Here is a 23,486-nt window from a genome sequence, read left to right on the forward strand (position 1 = left end):
GATCACTGGGAACTGCTCAGCCTTACAGGCCTGTCTATATGCAACTCAGAGGAATTTGGGAGCAAACCAATAACCACTGCTGAAAAAAAAAAAAAAAAAAAAAAAACTTCACTCTTTCAGCTTCCAGTGGGATTTACCACTCAGTCATTTGAGACAGCTCCACACGTGCTGAGCAGATTTCTGGCTGGAGAAACGCTGACTGTGGCTGATTCACTCACCCTCCCTCCCCTTAGCTGTGACACAGACTGTTGTCATCTTCCTGGTGGTTTATAAGCTGTCAGTCACCTCCCTGGGTTAGTGGGAAGCAGAATTTGCATGGCCATGACCCAGGAGGGTTGTCCAAGTTCAGGAGGTTTGCACAGAGTAATCCACGCCAAGCAAGAAGGAGAGAGATTTTGCCCAGCTCACTCCTTGCACAGCCCAGTCTGGCATGTGAGTTTATCTAGCGAGAAAATCCTGCACCATCGGAGTCCAATGTGCCTGCAGCAGCAGTGACAAAATGAAATTTGACCCAGGAGGGCACATGGCATTCCATTGCTAACTATGGGACACCAGCTCCCACCTCCAAGGAGTAATTGTCATGCAATATAATTCTAAGGTGAAAAAGCTGAAACAAAAGAAGCTTTGCTCCTATCCAAACAGCTTTTGCCAAAAATAAGCAGCAGCGAAGTCTTAATATTTTCCTCTCATCTTAAACCTTTAATCACGTGACACCCTCATTTATTCCTTCCCCATCTGTGAACACAGAATCATGGAAATGTAGGTCTAGAATGGACCTCGAGACCCTCTGCACAGAGGCAGGACCAAGTAAACCTAGACCATCCCTGTGAGGTGTTTGTCTAATCTGTTCTGAAAAACCTCCAATGATGGGATTCCACAACCTCCCATGGTAACCTGTTCCTGTGCTTAACTAGCCTTATAGTTAGAAAGTGTTTCTTAACATCCAATTCAAATCTTCCTTGCTGCAGATTAAGCCCATTGTTTCTTGTCCTACTTTCAGTGGACACGGAGAATAGCTGATCACCATCCTCTTTGTGACAGCCCTTAACACATTTGAAGACTTATCAGATCCCCCACTCAGTCTTCTTTTCTCGAGACTAAATATGACCAATTTTTTTTAACCTTTCCTCATAGATCAGGTTTTCTAAACCTTGTAACATTTTTGTTGCTCTTCCCTGGACTCTCTCCAGTGTGCCCACATCTTTTTCCTGAAGTGTGGTACCCAAAACCGGACATAGTACTTCAGCTGAGGCCTCACCAATGCCGATCAGGAACAGGACAATTAACTCCCATGTCATACATAAAATACTTCTGTTAATTGCAATTGCATCACATTGCTGGCTCATATTCAATTTATGATCCACTATAATCCCTAGATCCTTTTCACCAACTGACTGCCTACCCAGTTATTCTCCAATTTGTAGTTGTGCATTTGATTTTTCCTTCTTAAGTAGAGTATTTTGTACATATCTTTATTGAAGTTCATTTTATTGATTTCAGACCAATTCTACAATTTATCAAGATCATTTTGAATTCTAATCCTTTCCTCCAAAGTGACTGCAACTCCTCCCAGCTTGGTGTCATCCGCAAATTTTATAAGCTTACTCTCCACTCCATTATCCAAGTCGTTAAGGAAAATATTGATTAGTGTTGGACCCAGGACAGACCTATGCAGGACCCGACTAGACACGTCCTCCCAGTTCGACAAGGAACCATTGATAACTACTCTGAGCATCGTTTTTCAACCAGTTGTGCACCCACCTTATAGTAATTTCATCTAGACCACATAATCTCATAAGCAAACTAGGGTTGTCATGTGGGACTGTGTCAAAAGCCTTACTAAAAATCACTATCATGTCTACTGCTTCCCCACTATCCCTAGGCCAGTAACCCTGTCAAAGAAGGAAATTAGATTGGTCTGGCGTGATTTGTTATTGACAAATCCATGTTAGCTATTCCTTATAAATCTATTGTCCTCTAGGGGTATGTCTACACTACAGGATTAATCCGAATTTAGATAATTCGAATTTGGGAAACAGGTTGTATAAATTCGATTGTGCGCGGCCACACTAAGCACCTTAATTCGGTTTTAAACCACATTAATTCGGTGGTGTGCGTCCACACTAACCCTAATTCGAATTAACAAAATCGATTTAGGCTCTACTCCGTTCGTCGAGGTGGAGTACAGAAATCGATTTAAAGGGCCCTTTAATTCGAATTAACTGGCTCTGTAGTGTGGACGGGTGAAGGGTTAATTCGGATTAAGGCAGCTAAATCCGAATTAAAGTCCTAGTGTAGACCAGGCCTAGGTGCTTACAAACTGATTGACTGATAATTTGTTCCACTATCTTTCCAGAAATTTAAGTTAGGCTTCCCCTTTCCTGCTCAAGTGGACCCTCTCTCTCCCCAGCAGGCCTCCTTCCTGGAATAGCATCCCATGGTGGAGGAAACCAAAACTTTCCTGTCAATGCCATCTGTGCAGCCATGCATTCATCTCCAGGATGTGTCCGTCACTGCTTGCGCCCCTTCCCTCAGTTGAGAGGATGGACGAGACCACCACCTACACCTCTGATGCCTTCAGCTTCCCTCCCAGAGCCCTGAGGTCACTACCGATATGCTCAGGGTCATACCTGGCAGTGTCATTAATGAGACACATGGGGTAGTGGACAGAAGGACAAATGAGCCTCGACAATATTTCTTAAATGCCTTGGATGTGGGTTCCAGTCAGGCAACACACCTCCCAGGACATCAGGTTAGGTCAGCAGATGAATGTCTCTGTCCTCCTCAGAGGGAGCCCCGACCCTTCTTTTGGGTGTGCTGGCTGTGAGTCTCCCAGCCTTGCAGGCAGGTGCCTCCTCTTCCTCAGCCACTGGGGTCTGCTCCGCACCTCTTTTTGCTAGTACAACATACTGGTTCTTGACCTTGATGGACAGGGGACCTGGGAGGGCGTGTGAATCATTGTCTAGTGACCACCTCAGGCAACCTGTCTCCTGCCCACAGAGCAGCCAGTTCTCCTTCTTCCTGGTGCTGCCATAGTCATCTGTAGTTGGCTAGCATCCTCCATCCCGGACATCTTCGTGTGCATCCTGTCAATGAAGTCCTCACACTCCCAGATGCTACGCTAAAGAGCCACCTCCTCCTACAGCTCTCTTACCTGCTTCCTGAGGGATTCCACCTATGGCACCTCCCACACCAGGTGGTTACACCTACCTGGCTTTCTTCAGCAGAGACATGCAGGCCACATTCCCAGCAAGTCAAGACCAGGTAGAAGCCTCAGGGGGCAGGATCCCTGTTTGGCCAGGGTCCCACCGGTGCAGGCAGAGGAAGAACGAGCAGTGCTGTTGGTGACGTTTCATTTTCCTCCCACTACACGTTCATCCTTGCAGAGTATCTATAAGCTAAAACCTTATCTCCCTGCCTTTCTCTGCTGGCAAACTCCATTAGTCTCCCTGCTGCTCCTGCCACTGGGGGCCGAGGAACCTGGGTAATTCGGCATCTGCACAGCTTCCAAATGAGGTTTCTGGATCATTTGTTTAGTGAATTTAGTGCACGTGCATCTCACAAACCAAGGGACTATGTCTGCATTAGCTAAGACAGATTCTGTGAAAGCTCCCAGGGTAACTCATTCAATACACCTTGATAGTAATTCACTGTTCCAGTCCTGCATCTTTTCTTGAACAGAAGCTTCCAAGCATACAGAGCTACACTTGGTTGTTGTTTTTTTACTCTTTTGGGTCAGGAGGATGGTAGATGTGAGAAAATGTCCAAGTTGAGAACCGCTAACTCATTACACTTGTTACTCAATACAGCTTTGAACTCAGCTTCCCCAAAGAGACAGTGTAATGTGTTAACCCATGTGCCACTCACCTCTGTCACAGCAGCAGCCAGTTGGTAATAGGAGCTAATAGGAAAGATTAGATCATAGCAGTGCTTCTTACTTATTAGGAGACAGTGTTTAAAAGCCACAGTGATTTGAAAAGCACAGCACTTTACTACCCTCTGCCACAAGCTACCCTGGGCAAAACACAAGCCTACCAGAGTGCTATGCACGCTCCCTAGCAGCTTGGCTGCTCCCTGGAGCAGGTAACTGAGTTGTCTGAATGGAGCAGAGGTTCATGAGTGACTGAGCCAAGAAGAGGGGTCAAAAGTGGATTTTAAAAAAAGGAGCAGTAAAGCGAGTCACTCAGTCACGCAGCCCTACAAGCTTTTGAAAACAAACACCAACAAGCTGACTCAAGTCATCGGAGCATCTGGCTTGGAATTCAAACGGACAGATATATTTTCCCCCTTTCAAAACATTTTTTTTTTTACACTAGCCATCAGTAATCTCGGAGGATTTTCTTAGCTTTGTTTCCCTTCTTGTTTCCAGGAGACAGAACCACAGCGAGCTACTGCGAAAAGAGAAGCCAGAATGAAAGAGGGGCAGAGGAAACTGACAAACCAAAAGGGGGACCAAAAAACAGGATCTTGCCTGCCAAAAAAAATCCAACAAGTTTTCCCCTTTAAGCTGACAATGCCACTCACCATACGACAAACCATGCAGACATTGGTCAAGTTAAATTAGTCCGGGCTTATTTCACTCACACGCTTGTCAGCACAAGAACAGGAAGACAAGGGTGGCAGATGAGAGACCTTCCAAGAAACAAGATAAGTACATCCTCCATCTTATATTCATGCCTCCCCAAGCAAGACCATTACCAAAGGGTTGCCCTAGAATATCTGCCACCTTCAGTGCATTTATCCCCTACACACAGGCCCCTGGAATGGAGTGACAACATCCCACCTAACAAGATCCAGACCAGGAAGAAAGCAAATATGTGCACTAGGGGCTAGAAGGCTCAGTGGTGAGTTAAGGAGGCTCAGTAGGGTCTGGGATGGGTTAAGGCAAAAGGCCAAGGATTCAGATTCCACAGCGAGAAGGACCTGCAGGCAGGCAAAGGAAGGGGAGCAAATGGCAGGGCAGAACACAGCTGACCGATGCAGCAGACCTGGTGGGGCGGATTGGGCTTCCTCTTTCAGGAGGAAGGTCAAGAATTCAGCAGTCCGTTCTGGTCAGAATTGGAATAAGTGTGGTGCTTCCAATGTGTTCCCTAGGGAAAGCACAAAGCTGCTACATAATTGGTCCCTTCGGGTAGGCCACATTGGAAGAGTAGGGGATTTGCATCTCGGGCCTGGGATACATCAGCACATTTGTACAGTGTTGAGTACACCACTGGAATATCTGGAGTGCAGATGAGTGCATATTGGAGGTGCAAACCAGCTGCCTTATGTATGACTCTAGCTAGTGAAATCAATGTCAATTTGAAAAGCAATAACATTTGGCAAATTCAAACAAACAAAAATAAGATCAAGATAGTGATGCCAGGCTCTCTGCAAACCGCCCAGAAGGGAGAAATCCACTGGGAATGAGAATGGAAAGTAGTAACAAAACAAACTAAACTCGCAGACTAGCCCTCTTGTGTGTTTTGAACCCATAACAAGCACTAGGGCAAACTAAGCACAAAAGATTGTCTTGACAGCCCCAAATCACATCAGCATCACAAAACAGCCAAGCCATGGCGTACAAACAGAGATGCAAATAAACCATTCACGTTGCTAAAACACAGCTGGCATAGGCCATGCGTTTCTTGCTAAGGACCTATGGTGTTACCATAGTAAGAACAAGGAGTCCCATGCAAAGGTCTAAAGAACTGAATAACCTTTTAATTACCCAGAATAATCCCCATGTGTCCTTACATGTCTGATAGCACTGAGTAGGCTGATTCTTGGCATGCATGAGCTTCTCACAGGAGAGCACTAGTAACAAAATTAGTTTATTTTAAGCTGGAGAAGAGCCAAAAAAACCTAAGCTTGCTCTCTCTCTCTCTCCCCCTCCTCAAATGCCAATGTATCCAGTGTTAGAAAACATTAGGGGGAGATAATATACATTGGAATCCATTTGCCTTGGTTCTGTGGGTTTAAAGGTGAAGGACACAGATCTGTACTTGGATGCAGATCTCAAACTGCAGTCAGTTTAAACAAAAGCATTTTTTAAATGAAGTAAAGAGACATCACAAGAATTAAACAGGTTCCAGAGCAACCCCAGGACTTCTGCATCACAAGATGGCCTTCACACCATGAGAAGGCAGGCAATTTATGTTTACTCAGCTGCATTTGCCCTCAGGCCTGCCTCTCACACCCAAGTGAAGCTCCTATGAAACCTCTTTTGCCTTATTATTTTTATAGCAGCATACGTTTACAAGGCATTTTACAGTAGATAATAAGCGCTAAACACAGAATGGAATCCCAGTCCCCAAGGGCTCCCAGCCTTAAAGGGCATGAATGACAGTACGGCACAGAACAAATGGAGCAGTAGTGGTTATCACAGCCAGGAGGAGGCTTCAGTGGAACAGATGGATCTTATCTAGCAGAAACTGGTTCCCCAGCACACCTAGCTCTTGAAGGGCCCATACATAAAAATCTGAACTCCTACTATAAATATATTGTATCATACAAATTACACTTCTACTCAGCCATACCCAAAACTTAAAAATGCACTTGCCAATGGCACACAGGAAACTCTTGTGAGAAGGCAAGAATAGGAGAGAGCAAAATTTCGGGTCAGGTCCATTGCCTCCATCTATTACTTTAAGCAACAGTGACAGAGAGAGGACTCTTAAATTTCATTGACTTGCGTCTTGCATGCTCCTACATGCCATCTACAACTGCTGTCCCAAGTTCCTCCTTCCAGCTCCACTCTGGGTCCCCTCATCTGACTTAGACCCTCTTCTCTCCACACAAATTGCTCTCCCCAAAGTCTCCAATTGCAACTTTCTGGCTAAATCTCATCCTCCTTGGTACTTCTGTTACATTTGACAATGTTCATCATGTCCTCCTTGAAATGTTTTCCTCGCTTGGCTTTCATGACTCCATCCACTTCAGGTTCTTTTTCTGTTTCTGAGGCACAAGTCTCTAGATAGTGCTATCTCAGCAAGCCAAACAGGCAGTTGCCTACCAAAGAAGGCTAGTTGGGCATGTCAGAGGTCATCTACATCTTCACACAAAACACAACTAATCTGCAGCTAATGTAGAACTCTGGCAAATGGAGGTTAGAGGTATTAGAAATGTGTGGGATGGTTATCAAAATATGGGCTAAAATTTCAACGGAGACGGGGATTTGGTAACTAGAGCTTTGTCTTGATGGGTCACCTTTACAGCAGAGTAGCCACTCAAATTAGAAAATACTAAGTATTCTATGTTCCCAGATCATAACATTCAGGGAAATCCTCTGCTGATTTTGTCTGCCATTGCTCTACTCCAGAGTACAGCCATTATAAAATAGGTAAGATCAATATAACTAATGCTAGGAGTCAGAACGTAACCATCCCGATTCCTCAGTCTCAGTAACAATTACCGTATTCCATTTAAATGTACTGACCCTCTCGTGGCCAGTAAGACCAGATAAAAGCTGCTTTATTGGGTAAATATTCATAAACAAAAAAGGCCAACCCAGTGCTCTGGGGGCAGTGTGCTTCCCAGGGGATCTGAGCTCAGTTTCTCAGGAGATGGGATGATGTGAAGGCAGAATGCACAATCCCTAGGTGCAGAGGAAGAAAATGTCTAATTATTCTTGAGCAACCTACTGTGACCAACCTTTAGAGCAGCATTTGTAGGCTCCTGAGAGACCTAACCTCCTTATCAGGGTAATATTGCGGGGTGGGAGGCGGTTAGGGGAAAAGGATGGGGAGTGCATTCCAGAGGATGCCTGGCCTGAAACTACCAGTGTAGTCAGACTGGATTTCTCTCTCCATGTCTGGGTGAAGAGCACAATGCCAGACATCACAGAATACATGCAAGAGGGTTATTCCGTGCTACAGTTGCCACCTCTTAGAGAGCATCACTATTAGGAACACAGAGTTGAACATCCATTGAGTTATGTGCACGTTCAGCACACCAGAGAATCTAATTAAAAACACAAGGCATTCAACACTTAGCTGAAAGCACGAGGAAGAAGAGCTGAAAAGAATCTAATTAAAAGATGACAGCGAAAATGCAGTCCCTCTAACAAGCTATTAAACCAACGCTGTTGAGAGGAGTCATCCTCACATGTTAGGAGACTACTTAGTGAAAATTAACAGCCTTCCCACCAAAGACTGAATTTGATACTTCAGTGTAAAGATACAGTATTTATCAACCCGGGTTAAGCTAAGGCCTTTCATGACGTGTGCAGTGACTCACCCTGCTGGATATGCGACAAGGCCGGTCCTGGGGTCGCAGGCTAATCCTCTGCCTCCCGACACAGTTATTCCTAACACTTTCTCCAAGGTCACCTAGTGCAAAAGGAAAACAGAAAGAGTCATGAGCAGCACTCACAGATGGGTCCATACGTGGGTGCCAATGGATTACCTCATACTGGCATTCAGAAACATGGTTCCCAGAGGGCAATGAAGAGAACATCAAAAGTCACTGAGGCAACATCCAGTGGAAGAGTACTGCCACTTTCAGGGATCCCAAGGGAGACCTGTAGCTAGCATAAATGGGTTTGCAAATGCAAACATCCTCCTCTGTAAGTTGTTGCTTGAAATAGCTGCTTTTTCCAGACGAGGAGATTGGCTTTGGAAAGGAAGGAAACAGCCGCTTGAAGGCTTTACGAACCCACCAAGCCTTTGTCCTTTTGCAGAACATCCTCTTTGAGGTTCTGAAGCATTCAGAGAGCTTTCCCTTACCGCCCCTCCTTACCCACCCCCTCCTCTAATCATTTGTACTGCGGGTTCCCACTGGGACTAAAACAAAAGCTGGCAAAGGTCTCCAGCCCAGGTGGTGCAGGCTCGAGAAGTCCTGAGTAGACATTCAAACTCTGGGATTCGCTGAGGTTCTGCTTTCACCTGAGGCACAAGGCGACTTGCCCAAGGTCATAAGGGGATCATGCGGAACAGAACCCAAGATCCAACTAGCTCTCACTCCTGTGTTCTAACCGTTAGAAAAGTATTTCTCAACTTTCTCAGGGTGACAACCCCTTATTTGAAGTCAGAAATTCATATGACCTTCCCTTACATTTCTTACTCTTTTATAGAAGATGTATCCATGATAATAATGATAACATTATATAAAATATAACTTCTTTGACTTCAACTACTTCATTTGACATCACAAACTATGAAGGTTTTGACCGCCCCAGAGTCAATCTGGAGATTTGATTTTCTTTGCTATAGAATTGTAATAAAGTTTTCAATACCTCGCGACCCCCCACCCTCCCAACTGCCTTTGGTAACCCCCCTCCCTGGGGGGTCATGACCCTTCAGTTGAGAAACATGGCATATTAGATCTTAAAACTGGTTTCCTTTTTAGAAATCTTTTCAAAAGTGAATTTCATGCTTGTGAGGACAAAGTGACACAATGCTGAAGGCTGGGCCTTCTCAGTCAAGGGCCAGAGAGGACTCAAGAAAACGCTTCAGCTAAACTTAAGCCTGCGGTCCTCCCTGGTGTTCTCCTGACTGAGGCACAAAATTGTTCTCTTTCATTTACAGTTCATGCAGTATGGTTTTATTTATTGCATGTTATATGCATGTGTTTTCCCCAGCACCGCCATCCCTGCCAATTCTTGATTTCGTTGGGTCATGTTGTCTTCTGGTTTTGATTAACATAGTTTGAGTTAGATTTTGTTAAATATCCAGAAGCCTTCAGGCATGGGTGCCACGTAAGAAGTTATTATTGCAATGATTACTATGATCATCAGTAGCTTCCCAGGAGATTGATGTCTTGTGTTCATCCAGACAACAGGGTGCACAATAGACAGAGGTAGGGCAAGTTTTTCAGTGCCAATGTGCCCCAACACAGAACTGAAGGAATCACCTATATGGTGGAGTAGTATGGTCTCTTTATCCTTGAGTTCTCAGCTCAGGTTGCTAGAGAGAGTGCCAATAGTAATGGTGGGTTTTGATATATAGCTACACCTTCCACAAGGAACTGGACTGAGACCCCATCACCTCACTTCACACAAACCACCAAAAGGCAGCGGTTCAATAACTCATGGCTTTCCCTGTATTCAAGCTGGTGACCTAGAGATGGAAGATTTCATATCCCATACATATCCCAATCCCCCAGCCATTCTATCTTCATTCTTGCAAAATGAGTCTCTCTTTGGAAATGTGGCTTTTACAAAACTGTAACTCAATATGGTTATTAAATAAGAACACACTATTAAAAATGCATCTATAAATCCACTAGCAAAGCAAGAAAATAGCTTAGCTCCAATTCCATTTTCCTTTAAAAAAAAAAAAATGGTACTTGTGCTTTGTTCAGGTGTATTACAGTGGCTTCAAAATACACCACAAAATGCTTTTTAAAAATTCTGTTTGGAAAGTAATTACACACACACACACACCACTGAAGCACAGATCCCCAGCTCTCTGCCCCTCCAACTAACAGGGGTTGAGATCCCTAAGTAGAGTGTTCTCAGCCCCAGAGATGGTGAATGGAAAGCAATTTACATCTCTCTCAAGTGATCCCATCTGGCCAACACTCCAGCCTTGTCTCATTATGAAAATTACCCATTGCTGATAATGGACATCAACTGTGCAATACAGCTTAGCGCCAGGTGCAGCCCAGGCTGCTTTTAACCGCGGTTTCCAAAAAGGCAGCATAGACACTATTTGTCCGAGGCCATGCTCGCACTTCAGCAATACCTGCTGCAGGGCACACATTGTCAGCAATGGGTAATTTTCCCAGTGAAGACAAGGTTTCTGAGCAGTATGTTGATAGGCTCTGAAAGGAACTACATTCAGCTTCACAAGCTGGGGAGCATGGGATTGGAAGACTCTTCCCACTGCCAGCTTTTAAGGGGAAAAAAATAAAATGAACCAGAGTGTTATTTAACAGATCTGTTCGGCCACCTTTAGTTCTCACTCTCCTCCTCCCCCCCCACAACCCCCACTCCCACACAGCCCTGTAGCACCACACTGCACTTCCTCGGGTCTTCCTCTCCCGTGGAGTGTTGCAGACACCCCAGGCAGCTGTGTAACATATGGCAGGCTGGAAAATGCTTGCAGGCAACAAACGCCCCCTTTGTCCTGCAGCTTGTAGCAGGATTCAGACCCAAAGGGGACGCCCAGTACACATGTGCCCACAAAATTATTTTCCTTCTGGAAAGCATCTTCTCCCCTCTAGCTGATCACAAACCCAACTCTCCTCCTTCCTTTATAAAGGCAGAACTGTTGCTGAGGGGGATAAGATAGTTGGTCTTTTTACCGTTGTATTTAGACCTAGTGCTACATGAGGAGCATCCCGTGAAGCATGAGCCCAATTTTCAAAGCTCCACAATTAACTCTGATTTTTAAAAATTGACTCCTCTCACCTCAGATCCAAAGCCTTTGCATGTAGGAAGCCTGCTGCCATGACTATGACTTGCAAGGCAAGAATTCATGAACTCATTTAACAAGCAGAATCTTATAGATTCTACTCAGCCATAACCTTTCCTTTTTCAGCTTCACTTACTGCAACACTCCACTATCCCTCAGACAAAAAGAAGCCTGTAATCACTTGTCTCCAAGTCCCAATCAGACTGAATAGAGTGGAAGAGAGGTGAACCTAAGATAGAAGAGCGGGGAGCTGGGGGGGCACAGAGTTTGCATTCAGTGTTGGAAACTTGGGGTGTAGTTTTTCCATGGGTCCTCAAGTTGACCTCCTTTTTTGCACCCACACTTCTCATTTAGACACATCAGTCTGCTGTTGGTACCTGCGTATCAGGTAGTGGACACCTAACTGACACGTGCAGATAATTACAAGACTGAGTTGCAAAGTTGTGCCTGCAATAATCTGTGCCCTCAAACTACAGGCCCAGAGGGGAGGCTAGATTTTTGAAGTCTGGCCCTTTGCAGTCATTACATCATACTGTGGAGTTCTATTAATAATACCTGGCATTTCCATCCAAGGATCGTAAAGTGCTTTACAAATGTTATTGAATTTAGCCACATGCAACACTCTTATGGAGTTCCGGTTAGATTGCACCCATGTTCCAGAGACTGAGAGGTTTCCTTAAGTCCATTTTTTTCAAGTGTGAGTGCCTAAAACTGGGCACCTAAATCCACACTTAGGCACCTAAAACAGTGGCCAGATTGTCAGATGTACTGAGCACCTCTCACTTCATTGGGGAGTTGCAGGTGCTCAGTACATCAGAAATTAGCCCCCTTTTTCAGGTGCCAAAATTTCAGGCACCCAAGTTTGAAAAAGTTTGCCTCAGTGGCTTGCCCCAGGGTCACACAGCAGGCCTGTGGCAGAACCCAGATCTCCCATCTGTCACTCCTGTGCTTTGTAGGGATATAAAAGAAGGTACTAACAGTGATTCCCCCAAGTGACAGTGACCCCCTCATAATTTGTCCCCCACACTTTAAAATCCAACAGTTTCACCAAGTACAAAAATCTCTTGGGTCTTCTGTTAAAACTTGTAAGCTACTGTCTGTAGAAACCATTGATTATATCTATCCTGTGAAAGATACTTTACTACTATGTAAAACTTACAAACAAGTTAACTGACTTTGTTCTTGAAGTAATTGATACAATGTAAACAAACACTATAAGCTGTTAAGTGACTTTCACTTCATTCAATGGCTCCTAGGACAGACCCCCCTCCCGGCCCTTTAATCACAGAGGGTGTCTCAAATGAATTAGCACACACTCTGAAAGTGGCGGAGACAGTAAATTAAAATATGGTTAAGGTATGGAATGTATGCTGATGAATGCTTGATATACATGGATGGTTAGGGAGGTGCCAGCCTAGAAAGGAAGTATCCATCGGCCGAAGAATGTGTCAAGTGGATGACCAGAAAACCCCCGGAGGGTAAACTGGGATCCACCCCATCACCTGGAAGGATGAGAAACACAAACTTTGGACAGTGTGGAGCCACCAGGAATATGCCACTTTGGACAGGAATGTGTGCCATCTGCTGATTGAGTCAGCAACAGCAGGATGAAACAGCTCCCATAGACTAACATAGGAATTAAATCCTATAAGAATGGACTCTCAAGACTGAGGACTTTGAGTCTTTGGTTCTGCTGCCAACCTCCAGGAGCATCAGGTGCATCTGACACAGACTCGGCTCCATCCTCATGACTAAGCTACCTGGCCAGTAACTTGGCATGAGCAACTTCTAGGCTGGTAACTATAACACCTATACAGAACTTGAATGAATGATTGTGTGAATGAATCTATCTATCTATCTATCTATATGTGTGTGTGTATAAGGAATAAGTAGTGATAGGAATAAGTAGTCAAACAACGTTGTTTACTTTTATCTTTTGCTTTATCATTATATTTACAATAAATGTGGCATCTTTGCCTTATCCCTCTTAATAAGATCCTGCTGGTTTTTATTCTATTGGTATAATAGCTTCAGGCCACACATTCATCCTTCGCCTCTGCTGAGTCCTCAGGCCCTATGGCTGGTTAGCTCACACAGCTATTCTAGCCGGCAAAGTAGTGCTGTAAGGAGGCCAGCACTGCAGCCATCTCAGTGCTAACATGGCACTGCTGCAAGGAAGTTCCACCTGCTGGAACCCTATTCAACACAAGCAGGATGTCCGGGAGAGGAAGCTCCCGTTGCTGTGCTGCCATAGCTGGCACTCTCAGGGCACTGCAGAGAGCAGCCAGAGCTTTCCCAGGGAGAACCAGCCAAACACTGCAATAAGACACCCAGGTATGTGACCAAGTGGTCTCCAGGTCCCGCTGCTGCACCAGCTCCCTGCTCAATTACTAACAAACCTCTCAGAAAGACTGGTCTAACGGCCCCCGGTCAGCTGCCCCGAACAGGAAGAACAATCACAAACAAGAAGTGCAACTGGCTCAGGCTCTGTGCTGGTTTGAGGAAGCTGAGGCCAGGTCTCCACTACTGCGGGGATCAAGGCTCTGAGATCAATCCACCGGCGGTCGATTTAGCCTGCCAAATCGACAGCAGATCACTCTCCAGTCGACCCCTGTACTCTACCCCCGACGAGAAGAGTAAGGTAAGTCGACAGGAGAGTTTCTCCTGTCGACCCCCCGTGGTGTAGACCCAGTGTTAACTCGACCTAAGGTACGTCGACTCCAGCTACGTTATTCACATAGCTGGAGTTGCGTAGGGTAGATCGACTTACCACTGGCAGTTGTTGCTGCATGAGAGGGCTAGAACAAAATTTTAAGTCCTAAGGATAACCCCAGCCACCCCACTTTCCCACACGCTGTGTTGTGCCAGCCTGGAAGTGCTTGGCATGCTCCCTTTGGGCTTGTGTACACAGCAACATCTATGGCCAGAGGTGGGAGAGGCACAAAGTGTAGTCTTGCTTCTATAGAGGGCATCAGCCGATGTTACAGAACCAATACTACAGGCTCTGACTGGGACCCTACCATTATAACACGCTCCTCCACCACAGTACACACTGTTGTGTAGATCCAAAGAAGCCAATACTATGGCTGAACCTGAGAGGGCTGTTTCTGAGCTGGGGCTTGCAGAGATTTCCTCTCCATTGTGAGCAGAGACTTTCCCCCCTGAGAACCATATCAGTCAAGCCATGCTATTGAATCCCTACCTCTTTCCTTGCACCTCTTAGGCCACAGGATGGGAAGAGCTGCATTAGGATCATACTGTGGTCCACCCACTGGGAAGGTTCTACAGCATAGCTTGACGGCCACTGTTCTCAGGAAAACAGAACCCTTGTCAGGGAAACCATCTGTAATAAGGGACGCTCTGAGCATGGTTTCAACTGTAGGTTGGACAATGCCTTGATGTTGCTTCCAGTCTGGATAGAAATATTACAGCAACACAGCTGATGCTTGTGACATCACTCATCCCAACACGGAAGCAGGGAACTGAGTAGGAGTCCAAGTGCAATTTTGTCTCCCCCTCTTCATCCCCCCAAACACCAAATGGAACTCTTAACTGTTAGCCCACCAGGCTAGCCCCATTTCTAGCCTTTCAATGACATCCACATCTTCGGAGGCCCAGGGAGCTACACATTCCCCACGAGAGCAAAGCTATTCTAGTGCAGAAATAAATAGCTGGAGAATTTAAGAGGAGGAAGAGGAGCTCTGTCCAACACCTCAGTACTTGAAAACAGCTCCCAAGAGAGGAACATCGTGAAATCAGCACAACCACATAGGCACAGCTAACGCACCAACAACAAATTCCTAAAGCAACATCAACCAACAGCTTACAGGAGACAGTAACTTAAAAAGGCCATTCCCAGGTATGACAGAGTCCATCACATACCTCAGCCATTCCAGAGAGGGCAGCCCAAAGATAAACAATGGGTAAGAATTACAACTGCTCTAAGGGTTTGTCTATACCTGGAAATTAACTGAAAGAGCTATTCCAGAGTAATTCTTCTGCAACAAATTATTCTGGAATAGTTATTCCATTCCAGAATAGCTATTTCAGTCAGCTTCCAAGAGTACACAAGCCCTTAGTTAAAAGCCTCACGTGGGCCAAGAGATATACAGTAATACAATTAATGTTTTAGTCCATTTCATTAACTAACAACATCAAGCGAGCAAGACAAGACTACATCCTTCCCTGTCAATAAATCACATGCTCACATAATGCACTTAGCCACATGCTTCTATGAGAGAAGCAGACACAGAAAACCCAGTGTTAAGAAAGCAGTGAGGGAACTTGGTCATCGCATTTTGGAAAGACTAGAGCATCTTCACCAACTGTGCAGCAGTTGTCAATAACTAGTAACTGTTTTGTCTGAAGAGTCAATATAGAATGAATTTTTTTTCCCCCTTACAAAAGATCAAGGCTAGATTTCATGAAAGCCCTAGTTGACATGACCGTTCCCCCTGGATTCTGCCACTGTAGCTTTCAGCACCATTACAGTCCTGAATTTATTTGGAATGTTGCAACACAGCAATGTGACATGAAGCTGTTGACTTCATGGGTGTAACGACATATGTGAAGATGCATCTTGGCCATGCATGGACAATCGACAGGTGAGGATGCACAGGCAGGAGTGGGCTACAGAGGCTACATTCAAATGGTGAGTGCCAAGCCCCAAAGCTAGCCCAGCTCTCAGATCACCAGCTTTCTCGCCAGCCCCCCAACAGTGCACAAGTACAAGTGTGTGTAACCATCAGGGACTGGGGCATACCACACAGCGTCTGATCTACTGTCTGAACACATGCTCTGATCTCCTATTACTGCTGCAAAACAACAAAGGCTCGAGGTATTCCATTTACCTCCGCTGTGCTTCGTTTGGCACATTAAACATAGAACACTAATTACAGTGTGTTGTTCTGCTTAAAGGGTTGTCAGCGTTTCCATTGTAAAGCCTTCATTTCAGGGGTTTACAGCACAGCTGTGAAATATTCTCTTTGGGCTGAAGCTTGACGTGCAAAGGTTTGGCCCCAGACCAGGTTTGTCCATTTGTTTGCTGTTGGGGGTTTGAGGTTTCTGTTTTTGGTCTCAAGGGTTTTTTTGTTTTGGGGGGAGATTTAAGGAGGGATCTGTTTCCAAGTTATCAGAATGCAAAACAACAAAAACCACACTGCTCCACTTGATTTCCTCCTCTCCCAGCCACCCCCTTTGTTGATGTGTTCTAACTTTAACAGCTTCATCTTAGAGCCATTTTAAACATACTTAACTCTATAAAGCTAGAGGATCTTTTGCCTTCTCCCTCCTCTTCCCCAACTACAGTTTAACTTGTTTTTCCCTCTCAGAACCCAGTGCTGGCGAAACGTGCCAGCTTGAAAGGCTGAACAGCAGGGCAAGCTCCCACACACCCGCCTTACTAATATACCTCAGCCCTTCCCAGGGTGGACCAGTCTCCACAGCCCATTCAAACCTTGGCCGTCTGCCATTGTCATTTGTTCTGCTGGACTCTTTGTGAACACTGACCCTCTAGGAGTCGCACTGGAACCATCAAACTTGTTTCACGCAGGCCACCATGCCGACCTGCCACAAAATTCTGGACACTTCCAACCTCTGCTCTGTTTAAGCAGCATTCATGAGATTAAAGGCTTCTTATCCCCACTTCCAAGCCACTGAGTCAGTCTCCACCTTCTGTTTCCTTACCAAGTAGGAATAATAATTCTGTAAGGTTCAGAGCAACCAGGATATTGATATCTGCAATCAGCGATGGCAATTTGCAAGGTCAATTTGTTTGGTTACCAAAATAGCCACAACGCTCTTTTTCTTTTTAAAACCCCAGGAAACACGCTCCCACAGTCTAATTACATGCCTGACGCACCTTGGAACCACCGTGGCAAGGGCTGCAGTGAAGTTGCCTGGAGGCTTGAATCATTATAATGCACGCAGCCATTATATTATAAATCCTGCAAAAAAGCAGGGGGTGGGGGTTGAGATGGGCTTCTAATGGAAGCGCTGACAGAGTCTCAGTTTAATGGCTCTGCCAGGTGCCAAGACAACGTGTGCGCGTGGGCGTGCGTTATACAGAATACATACAGGCTATAGAACGGAGAACAGCAGAGAGAGGGAGGCGGAGGGCAGGAAACGTGAACAAGTTAGCTCCCTATGGATTTTCTTTCTACATGCGCCCTCCCAGTCTCTCCCCCCTGCTCTCCCCACCCACCACATTAACCGTTTCAGTCCCATTCCAGCTGTCAGGATCACATTCCTGACCCGCCAGCCCCAGCTGTCTGGGGCTCCACTGCTGAATCTGCACTTTCCTTCCCCAAGAGGCACCTGAAGTAAAACAATCCCATAAACAGAGTCTCCCAGCCCTTGGGAAGGGGTGGCAGCAGAGGGAGTCTGTTCAAAGTGCTGGGTCAGGAACCAGATAGGGCATTCAGAACAGGTAGCAGCAAGCAGCTGCCCCCCATTGCTCTGTGAAAGAGGATACATGAGGGTCAGCTCCCTACTGGCTTCTGAAGCACGGTGTACGCACCATTAAATCGCTGCCCACAGGTCCCAGTTTCTCCGTTTAACACAAAGCTGAAATCTCCATCTTTCTCCACTCCCCACCCTCACACTAATGCCCGGGGTCGAATTTCCCTTTAAATATAAAATTCCCTTCCTCACTCCTGCAGCCTTTATGCTCCTGAGAAAACGTGGCGAGCTCCAGGCTCTCTCTTTGCTCCTCCCACTCAGCTAGAGTCCTTATCTGCCTAACTGCAGGCCTGGGGCCTGAGTCTCAAGCTTCTGGGATTTGTCAGGCCCTCATGCTGGCCTCTCGAATTTCAGGACTTTCAGAGCTGAAGCTGAAAAAGTGACGCTGACCAGACTAAGGTCTGGTCTACACTACGAGTTTAGGTCAAATTTAGCAGCGTTAAATCGAATTAAGCCTGGACAAGTCCACACGACGAAGCCCTTTTTTTCGACTTAAAGGGCCCTTTAAACCGATTTCTTTACTCCACCTCCGACGAGGGGATTAGCACTAAAATCGGCCTTTGAGGGTCGGATTTGGGGTAGTGTGGACAGAATTCGACGTTATTGGCCTCCGGGAGCTATCCCACAGTGCTTCATTGTGACCGCTCTAGACAGCACTCTCAACTCAGATGCACTGACCAGGTAGACAGGAAAAGCCCCGCGAACTTTTGAATTTCATTTCCTGTTTGCCCAGCGTGGAGAGCACAGGTGACCACGCAGAGCTCATCAGCACAGGTAACCATGATGGAGTCCCAGGATCGCAAAAGAGCTCCAGCATGGACAGAACGGGAGGTACGGGATCTGCTTGCCATATGGGGAGACGAATCAGTGCTAGCTGAACTCTGTAGCAGTAAACGAAATGGCAAAATATTAGAAAAAGTCTCAAAGGCCATGAAGGACAGAGGCCATAACAGGGACGCACAGCAGTGCCGCGTGAAAATTAAGGAGCTAAGGCAAGCCTACCACAAAGCCAGAGAGGCAAACGGAAGGTCCGGGGCAGAGCCGCAAACATGCCGCTTCTACGCAGAGCTGCATGCCATGCTAGGGAGTGCAGCCACCACTACCCCAACCGTGTGCTTTGACTCCATCAATGGAGAATCACGCAACAGGGAAGCGGGTTCGGGGTACGAGGAAGATGATGATGAAGACAATGAAGATAGCTCACAGCAAGGAAGCGGAGAAACCGGTTTCCCCAACAGCCAGGATATGTTTATCACCCTGGACCTGGAACCAGTAACCCCCGAACTCACCCAAGGCGTGAGACCCTGAGGGCACACAAGGATCTCTGGTGAGTGTACCTTTGTAAATATTACACATGGTTTAAAAACAAGCGTGTTTAATGATTAATGATTAATTTGCCCTGGCAATCGCGGCCAGTACAGCTACTGGAAAAGTCTGTTAACGTGTATGGGGATGGAGCGGAAATCCTCCAGGGACATCTCCAGAAAGCTCTCCTTCATGTAGTCCCAAAGCCTTTGCAAAAGGTTTCTGGGGAGGGCTGCCTTATCCCGTCTGCCATGGTAGGACACTTTACCACCCCAGGCCAGTAGCACGTAGTCTGGAATCATTGCATAACAAAGCATGGGAGCGTATGGTCCCGGTTTTTGCTGGCATGCAGACAACATCCATTCCTTATCTCTCTTTGTTATCCTCAGGAGAGTGATATCATTCACGGTCACCTGGCTGAAATGGGGTGATTTTATTAAGGGGACATTCAGAGGTGCCCGTTCCTGCTCGGGTGAACAGAAATGTTCCCCGCTGTTAGCCACGCAGTGGGGGGGGGAGGGGTGATCATCCCAGAGAATTGGGTGTGTGTGGGGGGGGGAGTTGGGTTTGTGCTGCATGTTAACCCAGAAACTGCAGCCCCTCCTTTTACATTGCAAACCCATTTTAAATGGCCAACCCAACGGGTGCTTGGTATGGGAAATGAGGGCGCTACTGTTTGAAACCATTCCCACATGTTAAGAAGATTAAAAAAAGCCAAAAGACTGCGGCTTACCATGGCTGCCTGCAAGCCGAAATCTATTGCCTGGCACTGCGTGAGTGATCTCTCACACCAAACCAGCAGGCCCTCAATATAAGAGGAAAAATGCGACCTTGTAACGAAAGCACACGTGCTGTGTAATGTGAACAGCAAAATTTAACGTGAAAGAGTGTACCCATTGTTCTCTAAAATGTGTCTTTTTAACCACCTCTCCCTTCTCCTCCACCAGCTGCAAATGTTTCTCCTTCACAGAGGCTAGTGAAGATTAGAAGGAGAAAACGGCAGACTCGGGATGATATGTTCTCGGAGCTCCAAATGTCCTCCCACGCTGACAGAACACAGAAGAATGCGTGGAGGCAGTCAATGTCAGAGTGCAAAAAAGCACAACATGAATGAGAGGAGAGGTGGAGGGCTGAATCGCGGGCTGAAGAGAGCAAGTGGCGGGCTGAAGAGGATAGGTGGCGTCAGCTTGCTGACAGAAGGCAAGAGTCGATGCTCCGGCTGCTGGAGCATCAAACTGATATGCTCCAGCGTATGGTTGGGCTGCAGGAAAGGCAGCAGGAGCAGAGACCGCCGCTACAGCCCCTGTGTAACCAACATCCCCCCTCCCCAAGTTCCATAGCCTCCTCACCCAGACGCCCAAGAACGCGGTGGGGGGGCCTCCGGCCACCCAGTCACTCCACCCCAGATGATTGCCCAAGCATCAGAAGGCTGGCCTTCAATAAGTGTTAAAGTTTTAAACTGCAGTGTGTCCTTTTCCTTCCCTTCTCCCCCACCCCTCCCGGGCTACCTTGGCAGTTATCCCCCTAGTTGTGTGACGAATTAATAAAGAATGCATGAATGTGAAGTAACAATGACTTTATTGCCTCTGCAAGCGGTGCTCGAAGGGGGGAGGGGAGGGTGGTTAGTTTACAGGGAAGTAGAGTGAACCGGGGAGGGGGGTGGCGAGGGTTCATCAAGGAGAAACAAACAGAAGTTTCACACCGTAGCCTGGCCAGTCACAAAACTGGTTTTCAAAGCTTCTCTGATGCGCACCGCGCCCTGCTGTACTCTTCTAACCGCCCTGGTGTCTGGCTGCGCGTAATCAGCAGCCAGGCGATTTGCCTCAACCTCCCACCCCGCCATAAATGTCTCCCCCTTACTCTCACAGATATTGTGGAGCGCACAGCAAGCAGCAATAACAATTGGAATATTGGCTTTGCTGAGGTCTATCCGAGTCAGTAAACTGCGCCAGCGCGCTTTTAAACGTCCAAATGCACATTCCACCATCATTCGGCACTTGCTCAGCCTATAGTTGAACAGGTCCTGACTACTGTCCAGGCTGCCTGTGTACGGCTTCATGAGCCATGACATTAAGGGGTAGGCTGGGTCCCCAAGGATAACAATAGGCATTTCAATATCCCCAACGGTTATTTTCTGGTCCGGGAAGAAAGTCCCTTCCTCCAGCTTTTGAAACAGACCAGAGTTCCTGAAGACGCGAGCATTATGTACCTTTCCCGGCCATCCCACGTTGATGTTAGTGAAACGTCCCTTGTGATCCACCAGGGCTTGCAGCAGCATTGAAAAGTACCCCTTGCAGTTTATGTACTCGGTGGCTTGGTGCTCCGGTGACAAGATAGGGATATGGGTTCCTTCTATCGCCCCACCACAGTTTGGGAATCCCATTGCAGCAAAGCCATCCACTATGACCTGCACGTTTCCCAGAGTCACTACCCTTGATATCAGCAGGTCTTTGATTGCATTGGCTACTTGGATCACAGCAGCCCCCACAGTAGATTTGCCCACTCCAAACTGATTCCCGACTGACCGGTAGCTGTCTGGCGTTGCAAGCTTCCACAGGGCTATCGCCACTCGCTTCTCAACTGTGAGGGCTGCTCTCATCCTGGTATTCTGGTGCTTCAGGGCAGGGGAAAGTAAGTCACAAAGTTCCATGAAAGTGCCCTTACGCATGCGAAAGTTTCGCAGCCACTGGGAATCGTCCCACACCTGCAACACGATGCGGTCCCACCAGTCTGTGCTTGTTTCCCGGGCCCAGAATCGGCGTTCCACGCCATGAACCTCCCCCAGTAACACCATGATTTGCACATTGCTGGGGCCTGTACTTTGTGAGAGGTGTATGTCCATGTCAATTTCCTCAACACTCTCGTCGCCGCGCTGCAATCGCTGCAATCACCTCCTCGCCTGGTTTTGCTTTGGCATGTTCTGGCTCTGCATATACTCCAGGACAATGCACGTGGTGTTCATAGTGCTCATAATTGCCGCGGTGATCTGAGTGGGCTCCATGATCCCAGTGCTATGGCGTCTGGGCTGAAAAAAGGCGCAAAACTAGTGTCTGATGGAGGGAGGGAGGGGCGAGTGACGACATGGCTTACCGGTACAGGGAATTAAAATCAACAAAGGTGGCTGTGCATCAGGGAGAAACACAAACAACTGTCACACAGAATGGCCCCCCGAAAGATTTAACTCAAAACCCTGGGTTTAGCAGGCCGTTGATTTCACGGAGGGAGGGAGGGAGAAGCAAATGAATACAGAACAAATCTGGTCCATCTATTTTTTACATCTTAAGCTGGCAGCAGATGGTGCAGCATGACTGATAGCCATCGGCATCTTCTGGGTGCTTGGCAGAAGATGCTGTACTACGACTGCTAGCCATCATCGTCAAGACGGTTCAATAGGACTGCCGGCAGGACCGAGTCTCCAGGAGACAAAACATGTCTGCCCAGGTGCCTCTGATAGAACTCACTGAGGAATATGACGATGACGGATATCAATCGTAATACACCAGCTACTGCCAAAAGGCAAGGAGCTGCTGCTGTATAGCAATGCAGCCCCACGTCTGCCAGCACCCAGATAGCCGATGACGGCTACCAGTCATACTGCACCGTCTACTGCCAAAAGGCAATTAGCTGCTGCTGTGTAGCAATGCAGTACCACGTCTGCCGGCACCCAGATGACATATGGCGACGGTGAGCTGAGCTGAGCGGGCCCCATGCTTGCCGTGGTATGTTGTCTGCACAGGTAACCCAGGTAAAAAGGCGCAAATCGATTGTCTGCCGTTGCTCTGATGGAGGGGGAGGGGCCTTATGACATGTACCCAGAACCCCCCGCGACACTGTTTTTGCATCATCAGGCATTGGGATCTCAACCCAGAATTCCAATGGGCGGCGGAGACTGCGGGAACTGTGGGATAGCTACCCACAGTGCAACGCTCTGGAAGTCAACGCTAGCCTCGGTACTGTGGACGTGGTCCGCCGACTTAATGCACTTAGAGCATTTTATGTGGGGGGACACACAATCAACTGTATAAAACCGATTTCTATAAAACCGTCTTCTATACATTCGACCTAATTTCGTAGTGTAGACATACCCTAAGGGCTTATCTACACATGGTTACTCTGGAACACCAATTCAGCGGGTTAAGATAAATAGGAACAAGGCTCCCTTTTTCTGGAATAAGTGTGTCCACACATGGAGTTAATGAGGGATGGACAAGTCCTAAGTGGAAGGAGAGAGAGGTAGATCCCATTTAGGCAGGCTACAAAGAAGACAGTTCTTAAGCTCTTGTGACCCACGGTTGTCCAGAGTCACTTAATGTCAGGAATATTTTATTTCCCCAATTAAAAAAAAAACAAAAAAAAACAAAAAACATTCCTTTTATGTTATTTGTC

At 46.8% G+C, this 23,486-nt stretch overlaps 1 protein-coding gene across 1 annotated transcript in view; it reads right to left on the reverse strand.

The window, feature by feature from the left end:
* The window catches only part of MAPKBP1 (mitogen-activated protein kinase binding protein 1), a 132,112-nt gene that overhangs the window by 75,679 nt on the left and 32,947 nt on the right, over window positions 1-23,486 (reverse strand). Inside the window, exon 3 of the mRNA XM_026651296.2 lies at window positions 8,218-8,309. Coding sequence (XP_026507081.1) covers window positions 8,218-8,309 — 92 coding nt within the window. The remainder of the gene's footprint in view (window positions 1-8,217; window positions 8,310-23,486) is intronic.

The sequence above is a fragment of the Terrapene carolina genome, unplaced genomic scaffold, assembly GCF_002925995.2.
Source record: "Terrapene carolina triunguis isolate 2854851 unplaced genomic scaffold, T_m_triunguis-2.0 Scaffold96, whole genome shotgun sequence".
In the NCBI taxonomy this organism is placed as follows: domain Eukaryota; kingdom Metazoa; phylum Chordata; order Testudines; family Emydidae; genus Terrapene; species Terrapene triunguis.